Source organism: Bos taurus, chromosome 17, assembly GCF_002263795.3.
Source record: "Bos taurus isolate L1 Dominette 01449 registration number 42190680 breed Hereford chromosome 17, ARS-UCD2.0, whole genome shotgun sequence".
NCBI lineage: Eukaryota > Metazoa > Chordata > Mammalia > Artiodactyla > Bovidae > Bos > Bos taurus.
The window spans coordinates 66,092,211-66,113,147 of NC_037344.1; the positions used below are offsets into that span (position 1 = coordinate 66,092,211).

A 20,937-nucleotide genomic window follows, 5' to 3' on the forward strand; every position below is an offset into this window, starting at 1 on the left:
TTCATGCACCAATCAAGTATTTATTGAGGGTCTACATATCCCCCTACTGACTTGCTGTGACCTTGATTGAGCAAGGCATGTTTTCTGTCTGGACCCCTAGTGACTCCATCTATAGGAGGAGGGAGCTGGGTGGACCCCACAAGTGCACGAGATGGCATAATGATAGGGTATGCAGCCTGAGAGTGGGTCGGGAATGACTGCCCTAGAGACGACAGGGAGAGGAGGAGGGGTGCTGGTGACAGCCAGGCTGAAGACAGGCAATTTACGTGCACTTGGCCTTCATCTCAAATTCTCCATTAGTGCAGTGACAATTCCTCTGGAGCTTTCACCCAAAAGCCCCCTTTGGAAGGCCTGATACCCTTTTCTGTGGGGGAATTCACCTTCTAGGATCTCCCAGAGGAAAGAATGGCAAGCAGGGTTAGCAGAATGTGTGTATGGTAATGTCGCCACTGAACAAATAAATACTCTTAACAAATACAGAGCTATATAATTGCACTGGTCAAAGATAATTATGAGATTTATAGACCATATTAATTCATAATGTACTACAGATGGTGTGGTCCAGCAATGGAACACACATTTACAACTATGAAGAAATAGTTTTCTTTTTCACCCTTGTCAGGGTGATGCAGTGACTGAATATATGTGTCTTTGGAGAAGTCTAAATTTGAGCAACTTTCTGAACGTGAGAGGCACCAAATACCCTCCTATCTTCTTCTCCACCCTACCCAGGCTCAACCATTGCGAGTCTGGCAGTGAAAAGATACAACATGTTTAATGTTTCTAAATCTGACACCCGTGTCGATTACTCACACTTGGAGCAAATCTGGATGCATTTTACAGTTTCCCAATGTATGCATCTTGGTTTATTTTAGTAGAATAAAAGAGGTGAAAAAAAAAAGTTCTTCCTCCTATGGACTTAAGAAAAGTGGGGAGGTGACAGGGATGAAGTGGATTTTAAGATATGGCAAAGGTAAATTCTGGGGCACAAGAGATGTGCATTTGGGGCTCTAATAGAGATGGTTAGAGGTGGTTTTTGAGAGAGACAAGTGGATTCTGGGACACAGTAGAGGTAGGTTCCTGGACAAGGGTGAGATGGATTCTGGGACATGAAAGAGGTGAAGATTCTGGAAATCAGTAGAGGTGGGTTCTAGGAATGACCAAGGTGGATTCTGGGGCAGGGAGAGGTGGATTCTGGGACAGGGAGAGGTGGATTCTGGGGCGGTGGTGAGGTGAGAGGTGCGTTCTGGGACAGAATGGATGGCCTGTGGGCTGGCAGTCCCATTTGGTGTTCCCACAACCCACCTGTGCACAGTTTCCCTGGTGCCTGTCAAATGACCCGACCTGTGGCCCCTGTAGGCTTATTTGTCTTGCACAGGTCTTCCGTCAAACACCCCCTTGCTCAGAGAGGCGTCCCTGGGGCCTCCACCCCCGCATTCCGCCCTGCTGTTAAGCATCCTCCTCCTGTCCTGTCCTTTGTCCTGGTACCATTCAGCCTGGTAGGTGATTGTGGGTTTGTACCTGTGATTACTTGGGGCTTCCCCGGTGGCTCAGCTGGTAAAGAATTCACCTGCAATGTGGGAGACGGGGGTTCGATCCCTGGGTTGGGAAGATCCCCTGGAGAAGGGAACTGCTACCCACTCCAGTATTCTGACCTGGAGAATTCCGTGGACTGTATAGTCCATGGGGTCACAAAGAATCAGACACGACTGAGTGACTTTCACTTCCCCTGTGATCACTTGGGCATCCCCTTACCCTGGCTAGATGGTGACTCCCTGTAGGCAGGGGCCCTGTCGGAGCTCCCTGGACAGCAGCAGGGGTCAGCCCCATAGAGGGTGGTGGTGGTGGTGGTGGTTTAGTCTCTAAGTCGTGTCCAGACTCTTGCGACCCCGTGGACTGTAGCCCGCCAGGCTCCTCTGTCCATGGAATTCTCCAGGCAAGAATACTGGAGTGGGTTGCCATTCTCCAAAGAGGTTGCCCGGTAATGATAGAACAAATGCACTTTCCGTGATAACTAAGGATCTTGTCTGATTTGCGGTTTCATTCCAAGGGCCTAAGAGGCCTTATAAGTGTATGATGAATCAATACGTCAAGGAAAGAAGGGTGTCACGTCAGGGGCATGAGGAAGTGAGGGAGGGAAGGTGGGAGAGAGCAGAGGGGCAAATGTAGGAGGGAGAGTACCAGAGAGCAGAGAGAAAGGGACCAGGGAGGGAGAACGGACAGGGGCACCCAGGGAGAACCGGCAGCGGGGAATTAACGCCCGGTCGCCCCGCCTGCGCGCGCCCTGGGGCCGGGTGGGCAGTGCGTCTCCCCGCTCCGGGCCGTGGCCGCGCCCGCCAAAGCCACGCGAGGCGGGCTTCGCGGTCGGGGCCCCTGGTGACCCCACGCCCGTGGGGGGCGCAGCCGGGCGCCGGGGGTCTCGGCCCCGCCCCGCAGGCCGCCTCGCGCCCGCCCCGCCCGCGCCCCTTCCCCGAGCCGCCCGGCTGCGCGCGGCATTGTGGGAGTTGTGGTCCCCGCGGAGCGCAGCGCGGCGTCGGCACCGGCGAGGGGACCGGCTCGGCTCCGGCTCCGGCTCCAGCTCCGGCGGCTCCGTGGCGCGGGCAGGGGGCGTCCAGGCGTCCGCGCCCTCGGGCGGCGGCGTCGCCCCGGCCCCAGCGGCCGCCCCCTCCGCCCCGCGCGCCCGGGCACAGGTAAGCGGGGGTCTCCCGGGGCTGCGGGGCTGGAGGGCGGCGCGGCTGGGCCGATCCCTGCGAGACGGGGAGGAGGCGGCGGGGGCCGGGCGGCTGCAGGCCCACGGTCCCCACGCCCGGCGGTGCGGCTTCCGAGGATGTTCAGCGCCCCGCATCCTGGCCCCGCGGAGGGGCCCCCCGCCGCCCAGCGCTCGCTACGTGCTTGAGCGCCGCCGCCTCGGCAGTGTTCGCGGCCCGGGCATCCACCTCTTCCTCCCTGTGGCCCCTGGCGACCCTGTCCGCCGTGTTCACACCCCCGACCCGCATCACCCTCCTCGGTGACCATCCTCCTTGGTCCTTTTCCTGGGCTTGCTCTCCTCCCCCGACCCCTGTGCATCACCCACTTCCCCCGTTTCCCGTGGTGACCCTCCCTCACCTGTCCCATGAGGTATCACCTTAAGCCGTCTTCCCTAATCACGCACTTTTCCTGTCAATACTCTCCTCATCGTCCCATTCCTCATCCTGTCCCTCCCCTGCCCTCCTGGTGGTCACCATCTGTCTTAACCTATCCTGTGTCCTCCCCTTTCCCCCCAGTCTCCTGAGTGGGTGGGTACTGAAAAAGCTGGCCCAGAAGGTGAAGAGGAGAGGTCTGGGTTCTCCGCAGCAGAGGGCTGGCCCTGGGCAGGCTCCTGGTTGCATGCATCACGCTTCTTGCCGTGCTTCTTGGAGGTCTTCTAGGGTGGCCTGACCATACCCCGAGAGTAAGCAGAAGCTCTTTAGCACTGGGCTGCCTCTTGAACTGGTGATGTAACTGGACTAACAAGGTTAGAGCTGAGTCTCTCTCCTAGATATTCATTGTACCCGAAGTTGTGTTCGATGGGACTTGTTCACCCAAAAGTGGCCACAAATTCAGACCCTATTCCCCAGAGCCGAGTGACTTTTAAGATCTGGAGTTATTGAACTAAGGACAGCCAGCAATGAGCTGTCCCCCTCCCTGAGGAGGACAGCAGTGGAACAGATGTGCAAAGAAAGCTGGAAATGACTGAGGCAAGAGCTGGGGGGTGGGGGGTGGGGGGAGGGCAGGGGTGGAGCTTGGTGACATTCATGCCCTCCTAGCTGGAGGGCTGGGGTCTAGGAGGGTCAGATGGTTAATAAACCAGTGCTTGATAAACTGCCAATCTCCTGCAAAGGTAAAGGTTTAAGTGTCACGTTTCGGCCATGAGCTTGTTAATCTACTTCTGGGCTTAGGTTCTGCCAGGATAGTTTGGCTAAAAGTAAGGGACAGGTGTGAAGAGTCCTTCCGTGAGCTCTCGGTACTGTTTGTGAATTCGTGAGCAGGGTCCAAAACTGGGGTTTGGGGCAGCAGGAGCCTCTGCTGTGTTTTGCTTCGAGCTCAGCCCAGGGAGCATTCATGGCTGGCGTTGTACAGAATGAGGCTTTCTGGGGGTGGGGTGGGGAGGGTTAGCAGTGTAGGTGTCCAGTAGAGAGAAGCCCCTGTCATCCACCCAGTCCCCGGGGGTCTTCATTTTGATTGATTTGAACCCTAGGCAAGGCTGATGGGAACTAACACTTAACAGGTGTTTGTTAAATGATCATCATCTCACTCTTGGAACCTTTAAGAAAAACCTTTCCTCCTGAGAGACTTGGTGTAAAAGTTCCAATTAGGGCTTCAGCTCAGTGAGGGGGGAAATCCTTTTCGTAAAAGTGCTTGTTATCACGCAGATGTTAGTTTCACACTGAATTTCAAGAATCCTGGGGTTCTGTTTGGGAGAAGGCTTGCGAGCAAAACACCTTTCTGCACGATTTGCCTTCCTTGGTATTTAAAAGGAAACAGCTGCCAATCATGGGAGGGCCAAGCGAGGACCAGGGCCCGGGCGGGGTTGGGGAGGGGCTTTTTCCATTCAGGGACCCAGCCTTTCCCTTTCTCCTGAATCTGTGAGGAAATGGAGGACGCGTGAGGACAAAAATTTAGCTTCTAACCTCCCCACTCTTGTATTTTTCCTAGAAACATAAAAAATGTCCATGAATATTCAGCATGTGTGTTTCTGACTTACTAAATATCATAGTCAAGTGATTCAACCTAAGCTGGGAAGATAAAAAGTAGGGAGTTAAGGAGAAGCTAAGGGTTCCCTTTCATTTTAATAGCTCTGCATGTCTGGGGACAAATGAAAAAGTCTCTTGAGGTGTGTAGCAACAAGAGTTTACCTCTGGCTGCTGGAATTCTCACTGCTGAGGTACCTTTCCCTGACGGCCCACCTTTGGTTTGCTGGCTCATAGGGATGGGAGTCCACATGTCACAGAAGTCGTTAGATGATGACCTGATCGTAAGCACTTTCAACCCGTCATTCCCCTCGACACAGATGCGCAAACTGAGTTAGAGAGAGGAGTGACCTGCCCAGTTTGGGTTCTTAACCTTTCTGCTATGTTGCAAGAACGTTTAGGCCAAATTTAGTCCCCAGAGAAAGGGGACTAAACAGCTTTCCTGTTTTTGTTAGTTGCCTTCTATTCCTGGGGGAGAGGAGAGAGGGTGCTGCTGCTGCTGCTAAGTAGTTTCAGTCGTGTCCGACTCTGTGCGACCCCATAGACGGCGGCCCACCAGGCTCCCCCGTCCCTGGGATTCTCCAGGCAAGAACACTGGAGTGGGTTGCCATTTCCTTCTCCAATGAGTGAAAGTGAAAAGTGAAAGTGAAGTCGCTCAGTCGTGTCCGACTCTTAGCGACCCCTTGGACTGCAGCCCACCAGGCTCCTCCATCCATGGGATTTTCCAGGCAAGAGTACTGGAGTGGGGTGCCATTGCCTTCTCCGGAGAGAGGGTAGTACCAAACAAAATTTCCGAATTATTCTCGAGATGAGGGAATGTTACTACACATGTAGTAGAACATAGACTTGGCTGTTCTCATCTGATTAAAAAGAAGGTGGGCAAAGAGTTTCAACTGGGAAACATCTCTGGGTTTTTTTGTTTTTAGTTTTATTGGAGTAGAGTTGCTTTACGTGTTGTGTTAGCTTCTTCTGCACAGGAAAATGAATCAGCCATACTTACACATAGATCCCCTCTCTTTTGGATTCCCCTCCCATTTAGGTGACCAGAGCGCATTGCATTAGTTAGGGTTCTCCTGCTGTACAGTATGTTCCTATCAGCTGTTTATTTTATACATAGTATCAATAGTGTTTATGTGTCAACTGGCAATGAGACAGCTGGGCTCTGATCATCTTTTAGATTATTAGGATAATAAGTGTGCTAGACATTGGCCCGAAACATAAGTGAGCTACGTGGTAAAACGCTTCTGTCTGGTTTGGAGGCAGAGACCAGAAAGGGTTTCTATTTCTCTCTCCTCATTCTGTCCATCGTTTCACTTCATAATACCATGGTGAGGCCAGTAGGTAGCCTCCCAAGCGAGTAGACAGAAAATGCCCAGTGTCTGCCACAGATTGACCCCAGGGAGCCCACTTGCTTTTCCAGCTTGATTTAAGCCCAGCCTGTGTCAGAAGGGGAAGAGAGATTAAATAAACAAGAATGATGAAGTGCTGTGAAAGAGAAAGTAAAATGGAGAACATGAGGTTTTAAGTGCCTTTGCCATTTGTAAGATGCTTTTGAATCCAGATTTCTCTTTAATAAAAACTACAAGAGAGTTGGCTTCCCTACTGGTCAAGTGGTTAAGATTCCCAGCTTCCACTGCAGAGGGTGAGGGTTCAGTCCCTGGTCAGGCAAGTTCCATTACAGAGATTTAGGGAGAAGCAGCATTTATCACATGCCTCCTTTACAAGAGTGCGGCAGCAGATCCTGCTTTGAAGTGAGATGGGCTTTGTGTCCCTGCCCCCGCTGCATGAACTGGGGTGAGTTATGGGACCTCTCTGAGCCTCAGTTTCCTCATCCGTAAAGTGGGGATCATAGCTCCTCCTGAGGATGACAGATGGGACTGCTGCAATTATCCAACAGTACTTGACCCAGATTAGACACCACCAGCGATTTGGGAAATGGGGAAAGAATGCACAAAAGGAGAAGTGTGTCCTCTTCCAACAGGGATCTGATAAAACCATCTGGGGCTTTTTGCATTTTCCGAGTGTAAAAATTGATGCCGGTTTATTATTATTATTTTTAATCCCAGGTTTGGATTGCCTAAAAATCATTGCACGGTGACCCGCCCCACGTTCTAAGGCGACCTCAAGCCATTCCTTCGCCGCCGCCTGCAGGGACTCCCTCCGGGACTGGAGCGGTGGGCAGAGGTCGGTCCATGCCACCCGCGGCAGCAGCCCAGGACCCGCGGCCGCCATGCCCCCGCCGGCCCCGGCCGCCCCCCGCCCCCGGCGCTAGGCTGCACGGTGTGGGTGCCCTCGGGACCCCCGAGGACTGACCTCGGCTGACCTCGCTTCGGACCCCCGTCAGCTCCCCCCAAAATGTCGCTCGAGTGGCTGGTGGCCTGGGGCTGGTCGCTGGATGGCCTGAGGGACTGCATCGCCGCCGGCATCCAGTCGGTGCGGGACTGCGACACCACGGCGGCGGTCAGCGTGGCCTGCCTGCTGGCCCTGTTCGTGTGGTACTGTTACCACGTGGGCCGCGAGCAGCCCCGGGCCTACGCCTCGGTCAACGCCCTGATGCAGGGCCCCGACGCGGCGGGGCTGCAGAACGGCTTCGTGTACTGCCAGTCGGCCGAGTGCGTGCGCTGCAGCCACAGCGAGGGCCTCAACCAGAAGCTCTACCACAACCTGCAGGAGTACGCCAAGCGCTACTCGTGGTCCGGCATGGGCCGCATCCACAAGGGCATCCGCGAGCAGGGCCGCTACCTCAGTAGCCGGCCGTCCATCCAGAAGCCTGAGGTCTTCTTCCTGCCCGACCTGCCCACCGCGCCCTACTTCTCGCGGGAGGCCCAGAAGCACGACGTGGAGCTGCTGGAGCGCAACTTCCAGACCATCCTGTGCGAGTTCGAGACCCTGTACAAAGCCTTCTCAAACTGCAGCCTCCCGCAGGGCTGGAAGATGAACAGCACCCCCAGCGGGGAGTGGGTCACCTTTTACTTGGTCAACCAGGGGGTCTGCGTCCCCCGGAACTGCAGGAAGTGCCCACGGACGTACCGCTTGCTGGGAAGCCTTCGGACCTGTATTGGCAACAATGTTTTTGGGAACGCGTGCCTCTCCGTGCTGAGCCCCGGCACCGTCATCACGGAGCACTACGGCCCCACCAACATCCGCGTCCGGTGCCATTTAGGTAGGTGGCGGGGGCGGGGCCTCCGGTCCTAAGTCCAGCCCCATGAAAGCTACGCGCTTCCTGGCACTCTGATCAAAAATCGATGGGTCAGGTGTACACAGTGTTGGCAGCAGAGACTGAGTCAAAAAAGAAAGGCGTGGTCAGCATTAACCTACCCTGTGACAGGTGCTCCATCAGAGGCCCTGTCTGCCCTGTCGGGGGCGGGAGCTGCCAACTGCATGTGACTGTCGAGGGCCTGATATGTGGCCTGTGCAACTAAGGAGCTCGATTTTTACTTTAACCCAAAATTTAAAATCTGTGGTGACTGCTGTATGAAACAGAGTAGCTCTAGAGCCAGAGGCTCTTGAGGTGGTTCTGGAGGTTTGTCAGGACGTCCAGGAGGCTGGAAGATAACCAGAGTGCCTTCCTAATCACAAGGAGGAGGTGATGCTTGGTGTTACATTGATTTTGTTCAGCCTCTAAGGAGGTTGGTAATAGGTGTAGTGTGTATAGCAGTGGTTTTGAGAACAGGGTCTGAAGTCAGGTTGCCTGTGTTTGGGTCCTGGCTCCACCACGAGCTGGCTGGGTTCCTTTTGGGCAAGTCAGTCCACCTCTCTGGGCTTCAGTTTCTCCATTTGGAAAGTGGAGGTAAAAAAGACCATTTCTTACAGAGCTGTGTTGGTAGTGTGAGTTGTGAAGCCTTTGTTCAAGCAGAGCCTGCTAGAGAGTGTTGTTGTTTAGTTGTTAAGTTGTGTCCAACTCTTTGCAACTCCATGGACTATAGCCCGCCAGGCTCCTCTGTCCGTGGGATTTCCTAGGCAAGAACACTGGAGTGGGAGTGTTCTAGAGAGTGAGTACTCGATTAAAGCAGGCTCAAATGCTACTCGGTGAAGAGAGATATTAGTTCTCCAGAATGCCTCCTCCCTGGTGAGTCGAGAGAACATGTTGGTTACCAGGGCAACAGTGCCACAGGTTAGTACCCCACACCAGAAGAGCCCGGGCGAGGCCCGGCTTAGCGGGGTGACCGCCCCAGCTGTGGCGCGGAGGGGGCACAAGCACGTGGAGGAGCCCAGGATGGGCTGGAGCAGGGGGGTCAGAACTGGGCTCCGCACTGGACCTCGGGGCTGCCGGGGGCCTGAGCCCCTCTCCCCTGGGCCCCTCCTGTGCTGTCTGTGAGGATTGGACAGAGGGCTTTACTGCTTCAAAGCAAAAGAAAATTAGATTCAGGCAATTGACATCGTTTTGCGTATTTCAAGAGTAAAAGCAGGACACGATCGGGGCCCTGGAGGGAGTGGCCTGGCTTCATGGCCGGCTGTGAGACTTTGCATAGTAATTGTATCTCTCTGGGCTTCAGCCTCCACATCTGTAGGATGAGCAGATGGTACTCACAGGAATGTTGAGAGGTTTCGACAGAGTGACATCTTCCATGGGCACCTGACACAGCGCCTGGCACGTAGCAACGTTCGATAAGGGCAGCGGGGACCTTAATGCTCAAACGGTCTGTGGGGCAGTGTGAAAAGCTAATCCACGGAACGCGGTCCCGCCCCCAGGAGACAGCAGCAAACGTGCAGACTCCGGAAGCACACACACCTGGACTCAGATGCTGGCTTAGCCCGTTTGCCAAGCGGCCTTGGGTAGGCTCCGAAGCTGCGCCTCTGTTTTCTCCTCTCTACGGAGAAGGCAATGGCACCCCACTCCAGTACTCTTGCCTGGAAAATCCCATGGATGGAGGAGCCTGGAAGGCTGCAGACCATGGGGTCGCTGAGAGTCCGACACAACTGAGCGACTTCACTTTCACTTTTCACTATCATGCATTGGAGAAGGAAATGGCAACCCACTCCACTGTTCTTGCTTGGAGAATCCCAGGGACGGGGCATCCTGGTGGGCTGCTGTCTCGGGGGTCGCACAGAGTCGGACACGACTGAAGTGACTTCAGCAGCAGCAGCAGTGGGGGTAGTACCCAGCTGGAGGGCTGTTTGGACAGTTAGGAGTATGTCCTGTGTGTTAAGTGCTTGGCAGGTGGAGGGCAGTCAGGTAAAGGGGGCTCTGGTTAATCAGAGATGTGAGATGATCGTCTTAAGTGATGGTCGTGGTCAGTATGGTCTGTGTGACGCACTGGGATGTGCTCTGAGCACAGGGGACCTGGGCGCTGCAGGTTGGCTGCTCTGGGGAGAAGGGTCTGACCCTGTGGGACCCTGGGACCACTCGGGCGGAGCGAGGGAAGAGCCGTCCCCTGGGGCAGGGAAGTCCGCTGGTGGGCTGAGCTTGGCCCAGGAGGTGGGAGCACACCACAGGGCCACCCCGTCAGCTGAGGAATTGAGGCTGTGGGCACAGGGAGCAATGCTGTTCTTCTTAAAGGCTCTCCTTGTCTTTTGAAAGCTTCAGAGCGATGCGTAGGGAAGGGCATCTGAGGCAGAACTCCGGGCAGCGTGAGTAGGAAGGGCTGGTGGCAAGAGCACCCAGGATCCGCCCCCTGGGTCTTAACGCCTGTTGTGTATCGGTGCCGTGTACGCGCGCGTTTGTAATGCGTGTCTGCACGGGCCTCTTTATGACCTGTCATTCCCGTCCCCGAGTGCCGCTGCCACCAGAGAAACTGGGTCACCCGCGTCACCTGGGCAGCAGGCGGTGCTGGAAGGCGGCCCACCGGTGTGGGCTGTGCCGTGGCCAGGGCGAGTGCCGGGGCTGGGTAGCTCTGTTTCCTTCTCTTCTCTGTCCTGCCTACATGATCCACCCAGAAAGGAAACAGGGCGTGTGAGACTCACGTGACCTTGTGTGTTGACTGGGGGGTCCAGAGAACGAGGTCAGAGGCAGGGAGGGCCTGGTGCATGCTGGTGGCCACCCCTCCACTAGTTAACCTGGCCGTCGTGGGGAGGCCCCTGCGGTTCCAGGACTGTGCCCTGGAACTGCACACACACGCCCGCCTCCTTTTCTGCCTTCTGTCCTCATGGGGACTGGGGTGTCGTTTCTCTGTGTGACTGCAGCCCCAGCGTCTCCAGTTGGCACAAGTTTGCCTAGCCTGCTCCAAGCTTCCACTAGACGTGGCATCACTTAACTCCTCTCCACGCTGCCCAGCCATCACCCCGCAGCGTGTAGGGGCCGCAGTGTCCCCAGCCACTACCACAGACCTCCAGGGAACCGCCTCTGGAACTAACTAGGCAGATGTTAGCCAGGAGGCAGGTGCCCGGCCCGCAGGAAAGGGCAGAGGAAAATACACGTGCGTGTCCACATTCTCGTCAGGAAGCCCAGTCAGGCTCTCGTCCCTTCGTGAGTGTTGCTGGTGTTCTTAGCCGTCTGGATGGGTGATGCAAGTGGGTCAGCTCGTGTCTGCCTTGCCCGCCCTGCAGGCCAGCTGCCAGCCTCCTGAGGCAGGGCCTCGCTGGACAGAGCCCTTTCTCCTCTCTCTCGTCTCCATTCGTGGGTGGTGGAGACAAAGCAGCAAGCCCTGAGCCAGAGAGGCCGGGGACGCAGGACCGCCGAGGCAGCGTGGGGGCCTGTCTGTCCCCAGGAGCCACCCAGATGCTCTGTCTGTGGGGGTGCTGACTGTTCCTGCCAGCCAGGCTGGCTCTGGCAGTCGGCGGGGATGGTGGGCCGCAGGGAGGCTGGGAAACAGGGGAGGGAGGCGGAGGAGAGGGAACTGGGGCTGGGAAGCACAAGCCAGGCTGTCTTTCTGTTGTACTGTGGGGACTGGTAGTGAATCACTATCCAGAGAGAGGGGAGCTCCTTTCTGAAACCCTGGGGTAGACTGTCCCTGCAGAGAGCCACCCATTCCTAAAGGTCTTTTGCACCCAACCAAGCAGTGAGGGGACACACGGAAGGATGTGGCCCGCGGGGCTCTCCATCGGGGCCAGTGAGTGGCAGGCTGAACCCCTTTACGACCCTGACCTCCCCCCAGCAGTTGTCACAGTAGTGGGAGAGGGTGGTTCCAGAGGCAGAATGGACTATGTCAGCTGACCCAGTGAATGTACTGTTGAGAGCTGAAACTGACCATCTGCGGGGAAATTGACAACCAAACTTAGCATCACTGCTACTGACGTGTCAGCTCGCAATTCATCATACGGTCTAGTGTTAGACCAGCCTGTTCCAGGGAGCCAGACAGACTGGGGTTTGAATTTCAGTTCCTGCAGGACTGAATAGCACTCCCAGCTGGTCACTGAACTTCTTTAAGGCTCAGTTGCTGCATCTGGAAAGCATGTGAAGTGATGTCTGTAAAGTGTGTGTTTAATGCAAACCCCTGCTCGCAGTAAGTCTTCAGTGGTTGGTAGCAAGGACAGTGGTCACACAGCCTGGAAGGCAAGTATGCCCACGGCCCCTCTTTACAGATGAAGAGCTACGGCCCAGAAAGGTGGAGTGATTTGCTTAAAGTCACCTAGCATGTAAAGGTGGTTGTCTGACCCCAGGTCCTCTGTCTTGCCCTCTCCTCCTCACGGCCTCTATTTCAATTCTGCCTCCATCCATGCTTCCTGAAGCCATCCATTTGTGGTTCAGGGGCTACATGAAATCCTCGGGGGGACATTAAATCAGAGTGGTGGGTGCCGACTGGCCAGGGTAGTGATTGTCAGGCTGGGACGCTGGAGACAGAACCTCACCATGCCAGCGCCTCTTGCAGGGCCTGCTGCCTCCCAGGTTGGGCCCCCTCACCCTCTTCTGAATCAGTTAGGTGGCTACGGGGTGCCTAGGCGACCAGAGTGCCAGGGGCCCGGCGCCCTTTAGACCCTCGGGCTGGATATGGGGGCGTGAACGTGCACGCACAGCAGCGTTTCAACCAGACCCCGTGTCCGCGGTTATATACCTGAGCCCCCTGCCCCGTGCTTGTGTTGAACACAACGGCTCCCTCTCTGAGGGTGTCAGTCTGTTACCTCTCAAAGCTCGACGTTTCTTTAGGGGTGTCTCCGGCTCCCCAGAGTGAGGCTGGGGAAACTTGGCATGTGAACACGCCATGCTCGGGCCTTGCAATGGACCCCAGGGTGGGGGCACCGTGAGGGTCTTAGCGTCTTTACTCTCAGCTGGAGTAGCCCTTGCCTCTCGCACAGGTGGAGGTCTGATCCCACCTCCCTCGACCTCTAGGGGTCCCACGGGTGGGCTTCAGGAGTCTCCAGGTGAGGTGTAAGCCTTGGTCGGCCTGTGCTTTCATCAGAGGCGTCCCTGGCCCAGAGCAGATTAAGCCATGGGAGGAGGGAGCTTTTCTAGGGAACACAGTGGGGATCTGGGTGCACAGCCTGGCTCTGTCCTAGCAAACTGTGCCCTGTGCCCCCTCCAATCGGGGCTCCCGAGGGGTGAGGGGGGAGAAGGTGGGGCTTCGGAAGTAGAGTGCCCCCCCAAAGGCTGCCCTCCTGACTTCCAGCATCCTGGCCCTGCCCCTCTTCATCCTCTCCTGTCTCCTCTCCCCCAGGTCTGAAAACTCCAAGCGGCTGTGAACTGGTTGTGGGAGGGGAGCCCCAGTGCTGGGCAGAAGGTCGCTGCCTCCTCTTCGATGATTCCTTCCTGCACACCGCGTTCCATGAAGGTGAGTGCCTGTCTGCTGTGGCCGCCTTTAAATACATACATATATATGCTTATATATACTTCAATTTTATCTCTTTAGAGTTGTTTCTGGTTTCCAGAAAAACTGAGCAGAAAGTCCAGAATGTTTGCCCCTTGATGTGGCCTTTCCCCACACGTGTTTTCCCTTTAACGTTTTGCATGGCCATGGCACGTTTGTGAACGGTGGCCGCGTCATAGTTTACACGAAGGTTGACCCTTGCTGTCGTCCATTCTGTGGGCTTGGACAGATGTCGTGGGTCCGCCACAGGAGGAGCGCACGCAGTAGCTTTCCTTCCCTAAACGTGCTCTGCGCTCTGCTCCGAACCTTCTGGGGCCCTCTCCTAGGGTTTGTTCAGAGAGAAGGCAAGCCTGCACTCTGTGCCAGGGGGCAGGAGGGGTCGCTGCCCGCGCGGGCCCATCTCCGTCGGGGTCCTGGCTCAGGGCGCTTTGACCCTCTGCTCTCTCGCCGCCCTCCCCTCCCCTCCCCTCCCCCAGGTCCGGCGGAGGACGGCCCGCGGGCGGTTTTCATGGTGGATCTGTGGCACCCACATGTAGCGGCGGCCGAGCGGCAGGCCCTGGATTTCATCTTTGCTCCAGGACGATGAGGACGTTGGTTGCGCTGGAGTCGCCAGGAGAGACAGTGGGTCTGCCTGGGCAGACGGGGGTGCGGCCCAACCCCCTGGCCCTGTTTGGACCCCATGCTCAGAAACCTGCCTCAACCGAGAGCTCGCATTTGGGACTTTTGTTTTTTAAGATCACATTGGGTCCCTTTTTCCTTTGGTTATTGAACAATAGGGAATTTCCAGCTTGTATTTCCTTAGATTTTTTTCTCCCTTCCCATCGTTTGCTTCTGCAATTCCTTTCTGCCTAAAAGCGTGTTCCTTTGCTCTACGACGAGACCCGGTGTCCCTGTCGTCTGGTTTCACGCGCGCTGCTACTTGGTCTTGTTAGTGCTCTGAAGTAGAGTCGCCAAACGGTTACTTGTCTGAATGTAATAACGTAAATCTTCTTGTGGTCATCTTAAGAGGAAAAAAAACACACAAAAAAACAACCAAAAAACTGCAAAGCAGAGAGCTGGCGAACACAGCCTCTACTGCTGTTACAGTCACCAGGGGGCCCTTCTGCTGCCCCGGGGCAGGGGGCAGTCTGCGGCCAGCATCGCCACCCAGCCCCGGCCGGCTCCGGCGTTGGCAGGGTGGCCCTGGTCAGGGGCAGGGCCAACCCACCATCGCTCATCTCACCCCGAGCCCCGTGAGTTCGCTCACGGCAAGAGCCTTGGGCTGGCGGGACCAGAGGTTTCTCTGTAAACGTGGCTTTCCGAACAGAGCCAGGGTTGGCGTCTTCTCTTTCGAGAGCCCAGCCGGGGCTCCCTCAGATCAGCCTCTGAACATGTGATTCGCTTACCTCACTGCCTACAGAAGCCCTACTGCCAAACCGGGCCCGGGAGGTTCCCCGCTTGAGCTGTGTGGAGTCCACGGCGCTGAGCGTTCAGACCACCAGGCTGGCCCATGGGCGCCAAGGTGGGGCAAGCAAGGCCTCCCTCTCCAGGGACGTTCTGGAAAAGCCTTTATCTGGCAAAACTGGGAATCGTAGGTCCGCCTAGGACATGTCTGTTTTTTGCTTTGGAGTTCTGCTGCCTGTGATTTTCCATTTGTCTGTCTGTACATAAACGTTCAAACGCTGGGCTCAGAGATCATACTGGGGTCAGCCTGTGCCTGTCACTGCACAAGGGTGTGGCCCTGGCCCCCTCAAGCCAGCGTGTGCTCGTGAGGACGCTGGGCGACCTGCAGACCCAAAGAGCCCACAGCCTCAGCCCTGGCTTGTTGGTCTCCTGTGAAGGACATGGCTGGGTTCTGGCGCCAAGTCTGGAAATGGCCCATGTCAGCCGATGTGTAAAGGAGTCGCCGCCGGCCACACGAGAGAAGCGTTTTTGGAATAACGTATTATTGCAGAGTTGGGCTGATAAAGCCATGGAGCGGCATGGAACACAGTTTGTCCCGTGTCCGGGTCCAGCGTGAAGAAACCGTGTCTGCATTTGAGTACACTTTCTACACATCTTTTTCAGCGATTAGGATGCAGGAAAGGGCAGAGATTTCTGCCCCACCCGAAGTCTTTCTTCTTCTCCTCCAGTTTCTTGTCAAAGAGTCACTGAGGTGCATGATCTGTCTGCATCCTGACTGCTGTCCGTCTACAAAGCCGGCAGCCCACACCCATCCCCAGCTGCCTGTGCTCCTGTGACGTGGCTGGGGACCAGGAGGTAAATAAAAGATCTTGCTGAAAACCAGAGTGAAGTGGTGAAGGTAGTATGTGGTGAAGGTGGTGTGACGTGACTTGGGCGGAAGCTCCGGGAGGGGCTCGTATGAGCTGGAGGCTCTTGGTTCCTGGATCATGTCACAGAGACAGGTGGGGCCCCTGAAGGTGGTCACATGCAGTGAAGGAAGCAAAGTGTAGTTCTGATCCTGGGGGTGGGGGAAGGAGTGGACCCATGGAATGTTCAGCAACTGCAGGCTTCAGCCCCAGGCAGAGAACCAGGACCCTACCCTGCCTCAGAAAAACTGAGGAGTCGGGACTCAATGCCGGGAACTCGCTCCCGTGTCCCCTTGGGCCAGTCACTGTCCTTCACAATGGAGACACAGCGACATCGGTCCCCTTCCTGCCACCGCGGCGGTTCTGAGCAGTTAGGGAGAGACAGGTGAACGGGGTGAACTCACCGGGCCAGTGGTAGAGGCGGCCAGTGGCGCCGCGTTGCCTGTGTCTAACCTCAGGGCCCGGACCCTCGACGGCTGCGTTTTGAATCTTGCCGCTTAGAAGAGGGACCAGGGCTCTGGTGACCTGGAGCTGCCCAGCTGCTGGGTGTCTTCACAGCAAGGCTGGCCGGGCCGCCATGGCAAGCAAGTGGAGGGAAGAGCGCCTGGCGCTCCGGGCTGCGATGTTTCTCACTCCCTTGAAGGGTGCGTTCCCAACTTGGCAATTGCTAAAGTAATTCACACGTCGCGGCGGGGGATGCCCAAGATGAGAGAGGGGAGCTGGCCTGCCTGCCCAGCTTCGGATGGGAAGCCCTACCTTCCACCCGGAGACCGCCTGCCCCAGCTGGCTAAGCCAGAGCGGTTGCTCAGTGTGACAAGGTCATCTCCCAGGTCTTCTGTGCACCTGCTCATCATCCCCCAAAGTCACCTAAATTGGGTTCTGAGCTCTCCTTGGTGACATCGAGTGCCCTGCAGCATGTGGTGGGAAAGGGGGAGGTTAGTCCTCACTCATTGATTTTGGACTTTACACAGTATGGTCACCTGGGGGGCTGTTAAGAAATACTGGTACCTACCCCCCCCCCCCCCCGCCCAAGGCATTCCTGTTCTTTGTTTCAGCTCATTTTCTGAGCTGAAGCTCCTGTGTAGCTGGGGCTGAGCGTTGTTGCCCTGAGTAGCAGAGATGATGAGGCCTGTGAAACCAGCCAGCTGGAGGGTCGGGGCTGAGCTGTGTCCCTGTGACGCTGGGCAGGCCTCCTAACCTTGTTCTGTAGGGGACAGCCACTGTTTCTAACACCCTCCTCCAACGGTACTTTGAGGAGCCTCTTGTAAGAGCGTTAACTTTCCCATTCTCAGTCCTTGGGTTTCTACGACTTGACCCAATCCCAGCTGCAGGACTGGGCATATATAACTCATACCTGACCAATCAGAGCTTTCCAGATTCCTGGGTACTTAGGATTGGGTCAAGGCTGGGCACATGACCCACGTCTGGCCAATCAGAGCCTTCCAAACTCAGGTCCTCAGGGATTGGGTCAGGGCTGGGCACATGACCCACATCTGACCAATCAGAGCCTTCCAAACTCTTAGGTCCTCAGGGATTGGGTCAGGGCTGGGCACAGGACCGCAGTTCTTTCCTGGGACCATTGAGAAAAAGGCAACTGTTGATGGGATGGGAGTGGGGAATCCAGAGTGAAGAAAATCTGAGAGTGAAACCCACAGAGGAGAGCAGGTCTCATCTTGTGGAGATACCTGAATCCTGATAGGGCTTTGCCTGGAAGCAGCCCTACCTCTGGACTTTTCCATCACACGAACCAATAAATGCTAACTCACGTCCAAGTTGTTTCTGTCTGTTGCTCCACAGAAGTCCAGATCCACTTTGTGCCTGATGCTCCCTGGCCTAGGATTAAAGTGAAGTTTCAGGAAGATAGTATCTTGGTGAGCTGTGGGTGGGTGGGAAGCGCTCCCTACGTGTTTTCAAAATGTAAACACGATAAGCGAAGGCTCAGTGCAGAGTGCTGTGTTTAAGGATTATCACGCCCTGCTGCCAGCCGCCTCGCCTCCCCATGACATGTTCGTCCCCGCTGAATCTTACTAACCAGATGTTAACACCGGGGACAGGAGAGAATGAGGCCCTGTATTTTAGAGCTGCTGACAGATGGCAGCAAAAATACTCCAGCAGCTTTGGGTGGCAGTAGGCAACACACGCAGAGATTGACGGACTCTCTGCCTCCTTCCCAGGTGCACACAGTGGTCCTAACTGCAGATCACCCACTCTTCCCCATAATGCCCATTCCTGCCACCCTGGATGCAAGGTGAGTGCATTTCGTCATTGAGTACAGATGGCACTGTGCCTTCTAGGAGAGTCTGTCACATGTGTTATTATCCCGTAATACTTGGAGCCCTGCCAGGGGGAGCTGAGACAGCTACACACTAAACACGGGAAAACGTAGGGTCCGAGGGCAGTGGACACGGATGAGGTTGCGCTGGCAGATGAGCCAGATGTAGAAGCCAGCTGTCTGCGCTCATGGCTCAGCATCCCCAGGCTTCTGAACTCTGTCGTGCATTCAGGCCTCTCTCTCCACGGCAGAAAGAGGTACCCCGCTGGGGAGAGCATTTGCCTTCTCAGGACACACACCGAGCCCAACTTTCTGAAGGCCCACGACACGACACGCTTTCACATATATCGCCTCTCCTCTCCATTTAAAAGAAGACGCTGAGGTTCAGAGAATTACATTAACCATTTGCCGAAGCACGAAGTCCTAGAACCATATTTGAACCCTAGTCTATTGACTCCAAAACCGCGTGCACCTCCTGCCGCAGGAACCGATTGGGGCCAGTCGAGAGTAGGGACCAATTCCGAGCACGTGGAGGAGACGGAATCGAGAGAGGGCCAGGTTCACCCTCCCCTGCCCCATGCCCTCCCTGGGAGCACTCGGCCCAGGGAGGAGAGGGGAGGGCTGGCACTCAGCTGACCCAAGCACACTCTGCAGTCGTGAAATGCCTCTTCTCGGCTCTTGACAGGATTCAAAAGACTCTCTGGGTTTTGTTCCCCGGAGAGCTGCAGCTGGGTTCCAGGTGGTTCAGACATTTAAAATAAACAGAGAGGAAGTGTCCTTTAGCTGCGAAGCCCTGAGAATCTTCACCTTAAGCTCCCCAGATTGAGTGACCGTGTTGAGAAAAGATCCAACGTGGCTTGTTTTCTGAGCCAGGGTGACAAGTGTAGCCCTAACACCCTGCCCCCTCCCAGGGTCGGGGACAGGGGCTTCCCCTCCTGCTGCTTTTTTCCCAGGACAGGTCCGCAGTGAAGGAGTGCGGGGCGTGCAGGTGTGTGTGTGGCGGGCGGGCGTGCGGGGGGGGGGGGGGGGCGGGGCGGCGGCGGCGGCGGTTGGTGAACGGACGCTAGTGTTGCGCGAGGCTCGAGGGCATTTGGGGCTTCTCCCCTCTGGAGACCACGCCCCGCACACAGCAGGCGCATCCTACCTGCCCCAAGTGCAGGCAGAGGGGGGATCTAGGTCATCCTTGAATCTGCCCGTTTCCCTCCGTCGTCTGTCCACAGCCTCCGGCAGCGTGAGGTTTCCACTCCTGCCGTGCTTCTCACCTATCCGGGAGCCAGGGACGTTTCCAGTGAGGAGAAAATCAAAGTCACTGCCCTGCTTCAAGGCTCTCCTTTGCCCAGCGCCTCGGCCACTTTCGAGGTGCGGGTGTGCTCCAGCAGGAACGAGCAGGAAGGGGGGGAGTGCTCCATTTCCTCCCTCGTTGTGCGGCGTAGGTCTTCTAGGTGGGAAGGGCAGGGCTGGGATCTGGGACTGAGACTGTCCGGCATTTGGCCAGACGGTCCAAGCCGGTAAGGAGCCTGGTGGGCGGATGAAATGTAGGCTCGCACACATACGCACCATCTACTGCTGTGATGAATGACCCCAAGAGCGGCTTAAAACAACACACATTTATCATCCCCCATGCTTTCTGAGGGCTAGGGATTCTGAAGTGGCTTGGCTTGATGGTTCTGGCTGTTTCTCGTAGGGCTGAATCAGATGACGACAGGCAGGGCCTGCTGTTGTCTGGTGGAGGCCACTGGGACTGGGCGACCTGCCTCCAAGAGGCTCACACTTCACACGGCCACGTGCAGGAGACCCCACCCCGGGGACATCTCCCCACAACAGGTGGACAGAGAGAAGTGGCAGCTGCGATGTTTTGTGACCTACCCTCAGAAGTCACAGCCGCACTCTGGTCATTAAAAACGAAGCACTCCGTCTAGCCCTCACTCAAGGGCGAGAGTCAGGTCCTGAAATTGTAGCAGAGAAATTCCGGACTTTCTGAAATACTTCCTCGGCTGCGTCAGGTCTTAGCTGCGGCCTGTGAGATCTCTGGTTGTTGTGCGTGGACTCTCGCTGTGGCTTGCAGGCTCAGGAGTCACGTGCCGCAGGGGCTCAGTTCCTCTGCGGGGGTCTTAGCTCCCCAACCAGGGATCAAACCTGTGTACCCCTCACTGCAAGGCAGATTCTTAACCCACTGGACCACCGGGCAAATCCCTGTTGGCTTACTCCCACACTTTGCTGTGTGGACCTCACGCTCTTCCTGTGACGTGGAGACTCCACTCAGAGGGAGGCACTGGGCTGCCTTGAGCGCAGACTCTCGGAACCAGGATTCTGCATCTTACGTGTTTTCAGCACAATAGTAGCCTGAAGAAATGAGGTGGTAAGAGGTTTCTGGAAACAAAGCAAAGATGATGATCTGCCAGTAGCCTGACACCTAGGGAAGGGCCCAGAATAGGCGGGAGGCTGCCTTGTGAAGCAGATCTCGTGTGGAAGTGTCCTCGAACCCAGGCACTCAGTCGAGCTACTGAGGGCAGGGGATATGAACACAGGCTCGGGGGCTCCAAGTTCTGTCCCTGCGTCAACACGTAACAGGTCATATTTTCGCCAACCTCAAGACTTGCAGATCTCACAACTCTAGAGCATCGGTGGCAAGTCTGGCTGCTTAGAAATATCACAGGACAGGAAGAAAATGGGTTCTGTGTCCGTCAGTCACAGGAAGGTGCCTGCAGAGGCTCGCCCAGGTCTCGAAAGGGGTTTTCCTCCGACAGTCGGGCAGAGAAGTGGGACAACGTGCATTTCCCTAGCTTCAGCTACAGCCCTCCTTCATTCGGGAAGCTCACCGTCTTAGGCCAGCCGGGGGCAGGAGGGACGCCAGAGGGGTGACGGAAAAGGGGGCTGTGGGCCTGGTATGTAGTGCAGCCTCGCTGAAGCTGGTGCTGTCCGCCCCGACCCTCGCACACAGACCGCGCTGACACGCCCTTCCTCCCTAGCCTGGCTGGATCGGGTAG

At 56.2% G+C, this 20,937-nt stretch overlaps 1 protein-coding gene across 2 annotated transcripts in view; it reads left to right on the forward strand.

Annotated features, from left to right (window-relative positions):
* The window catches only part of ASPHD2 (aspartate beta-hydroxylase domain containing 2), a 32,527-nt gene extending 16,870 nt beyond the window's left edge, over positions 1-15,657 (forward strand). The window contains exons 1-4 of one of the 2 annotated variants that reach the window (XM_024977799.2): positions 2,022-2,690; positions 6,776-7,872; positions 13,241-13,354; positions 13,867-15,657. In XM_024977799.2, coding sequence (XP_024833567.1) covers positions 7,065-7,872; positions 13,241-13,354; positions 13,867-13,976 — 1,032 coding nt within the window. In that variant the 5' untranslated portion in view covers positions 2,022-2,690; positions 6,776-7,064 and the 3' untranslated portion in view covers positions 13,977-15,657. Of the gene's footprint in view, positions 1-2,021; positions 2,691-6,775; positions 7,873-13,240; positions 13,355-13,866 lie in introns of those variants that run through there. The other variant, XM_024977800.2, reaches the window with a different exon arrangement.
* Positions 15,658-20,937: the final 5,280 nt, after the last annotated feature.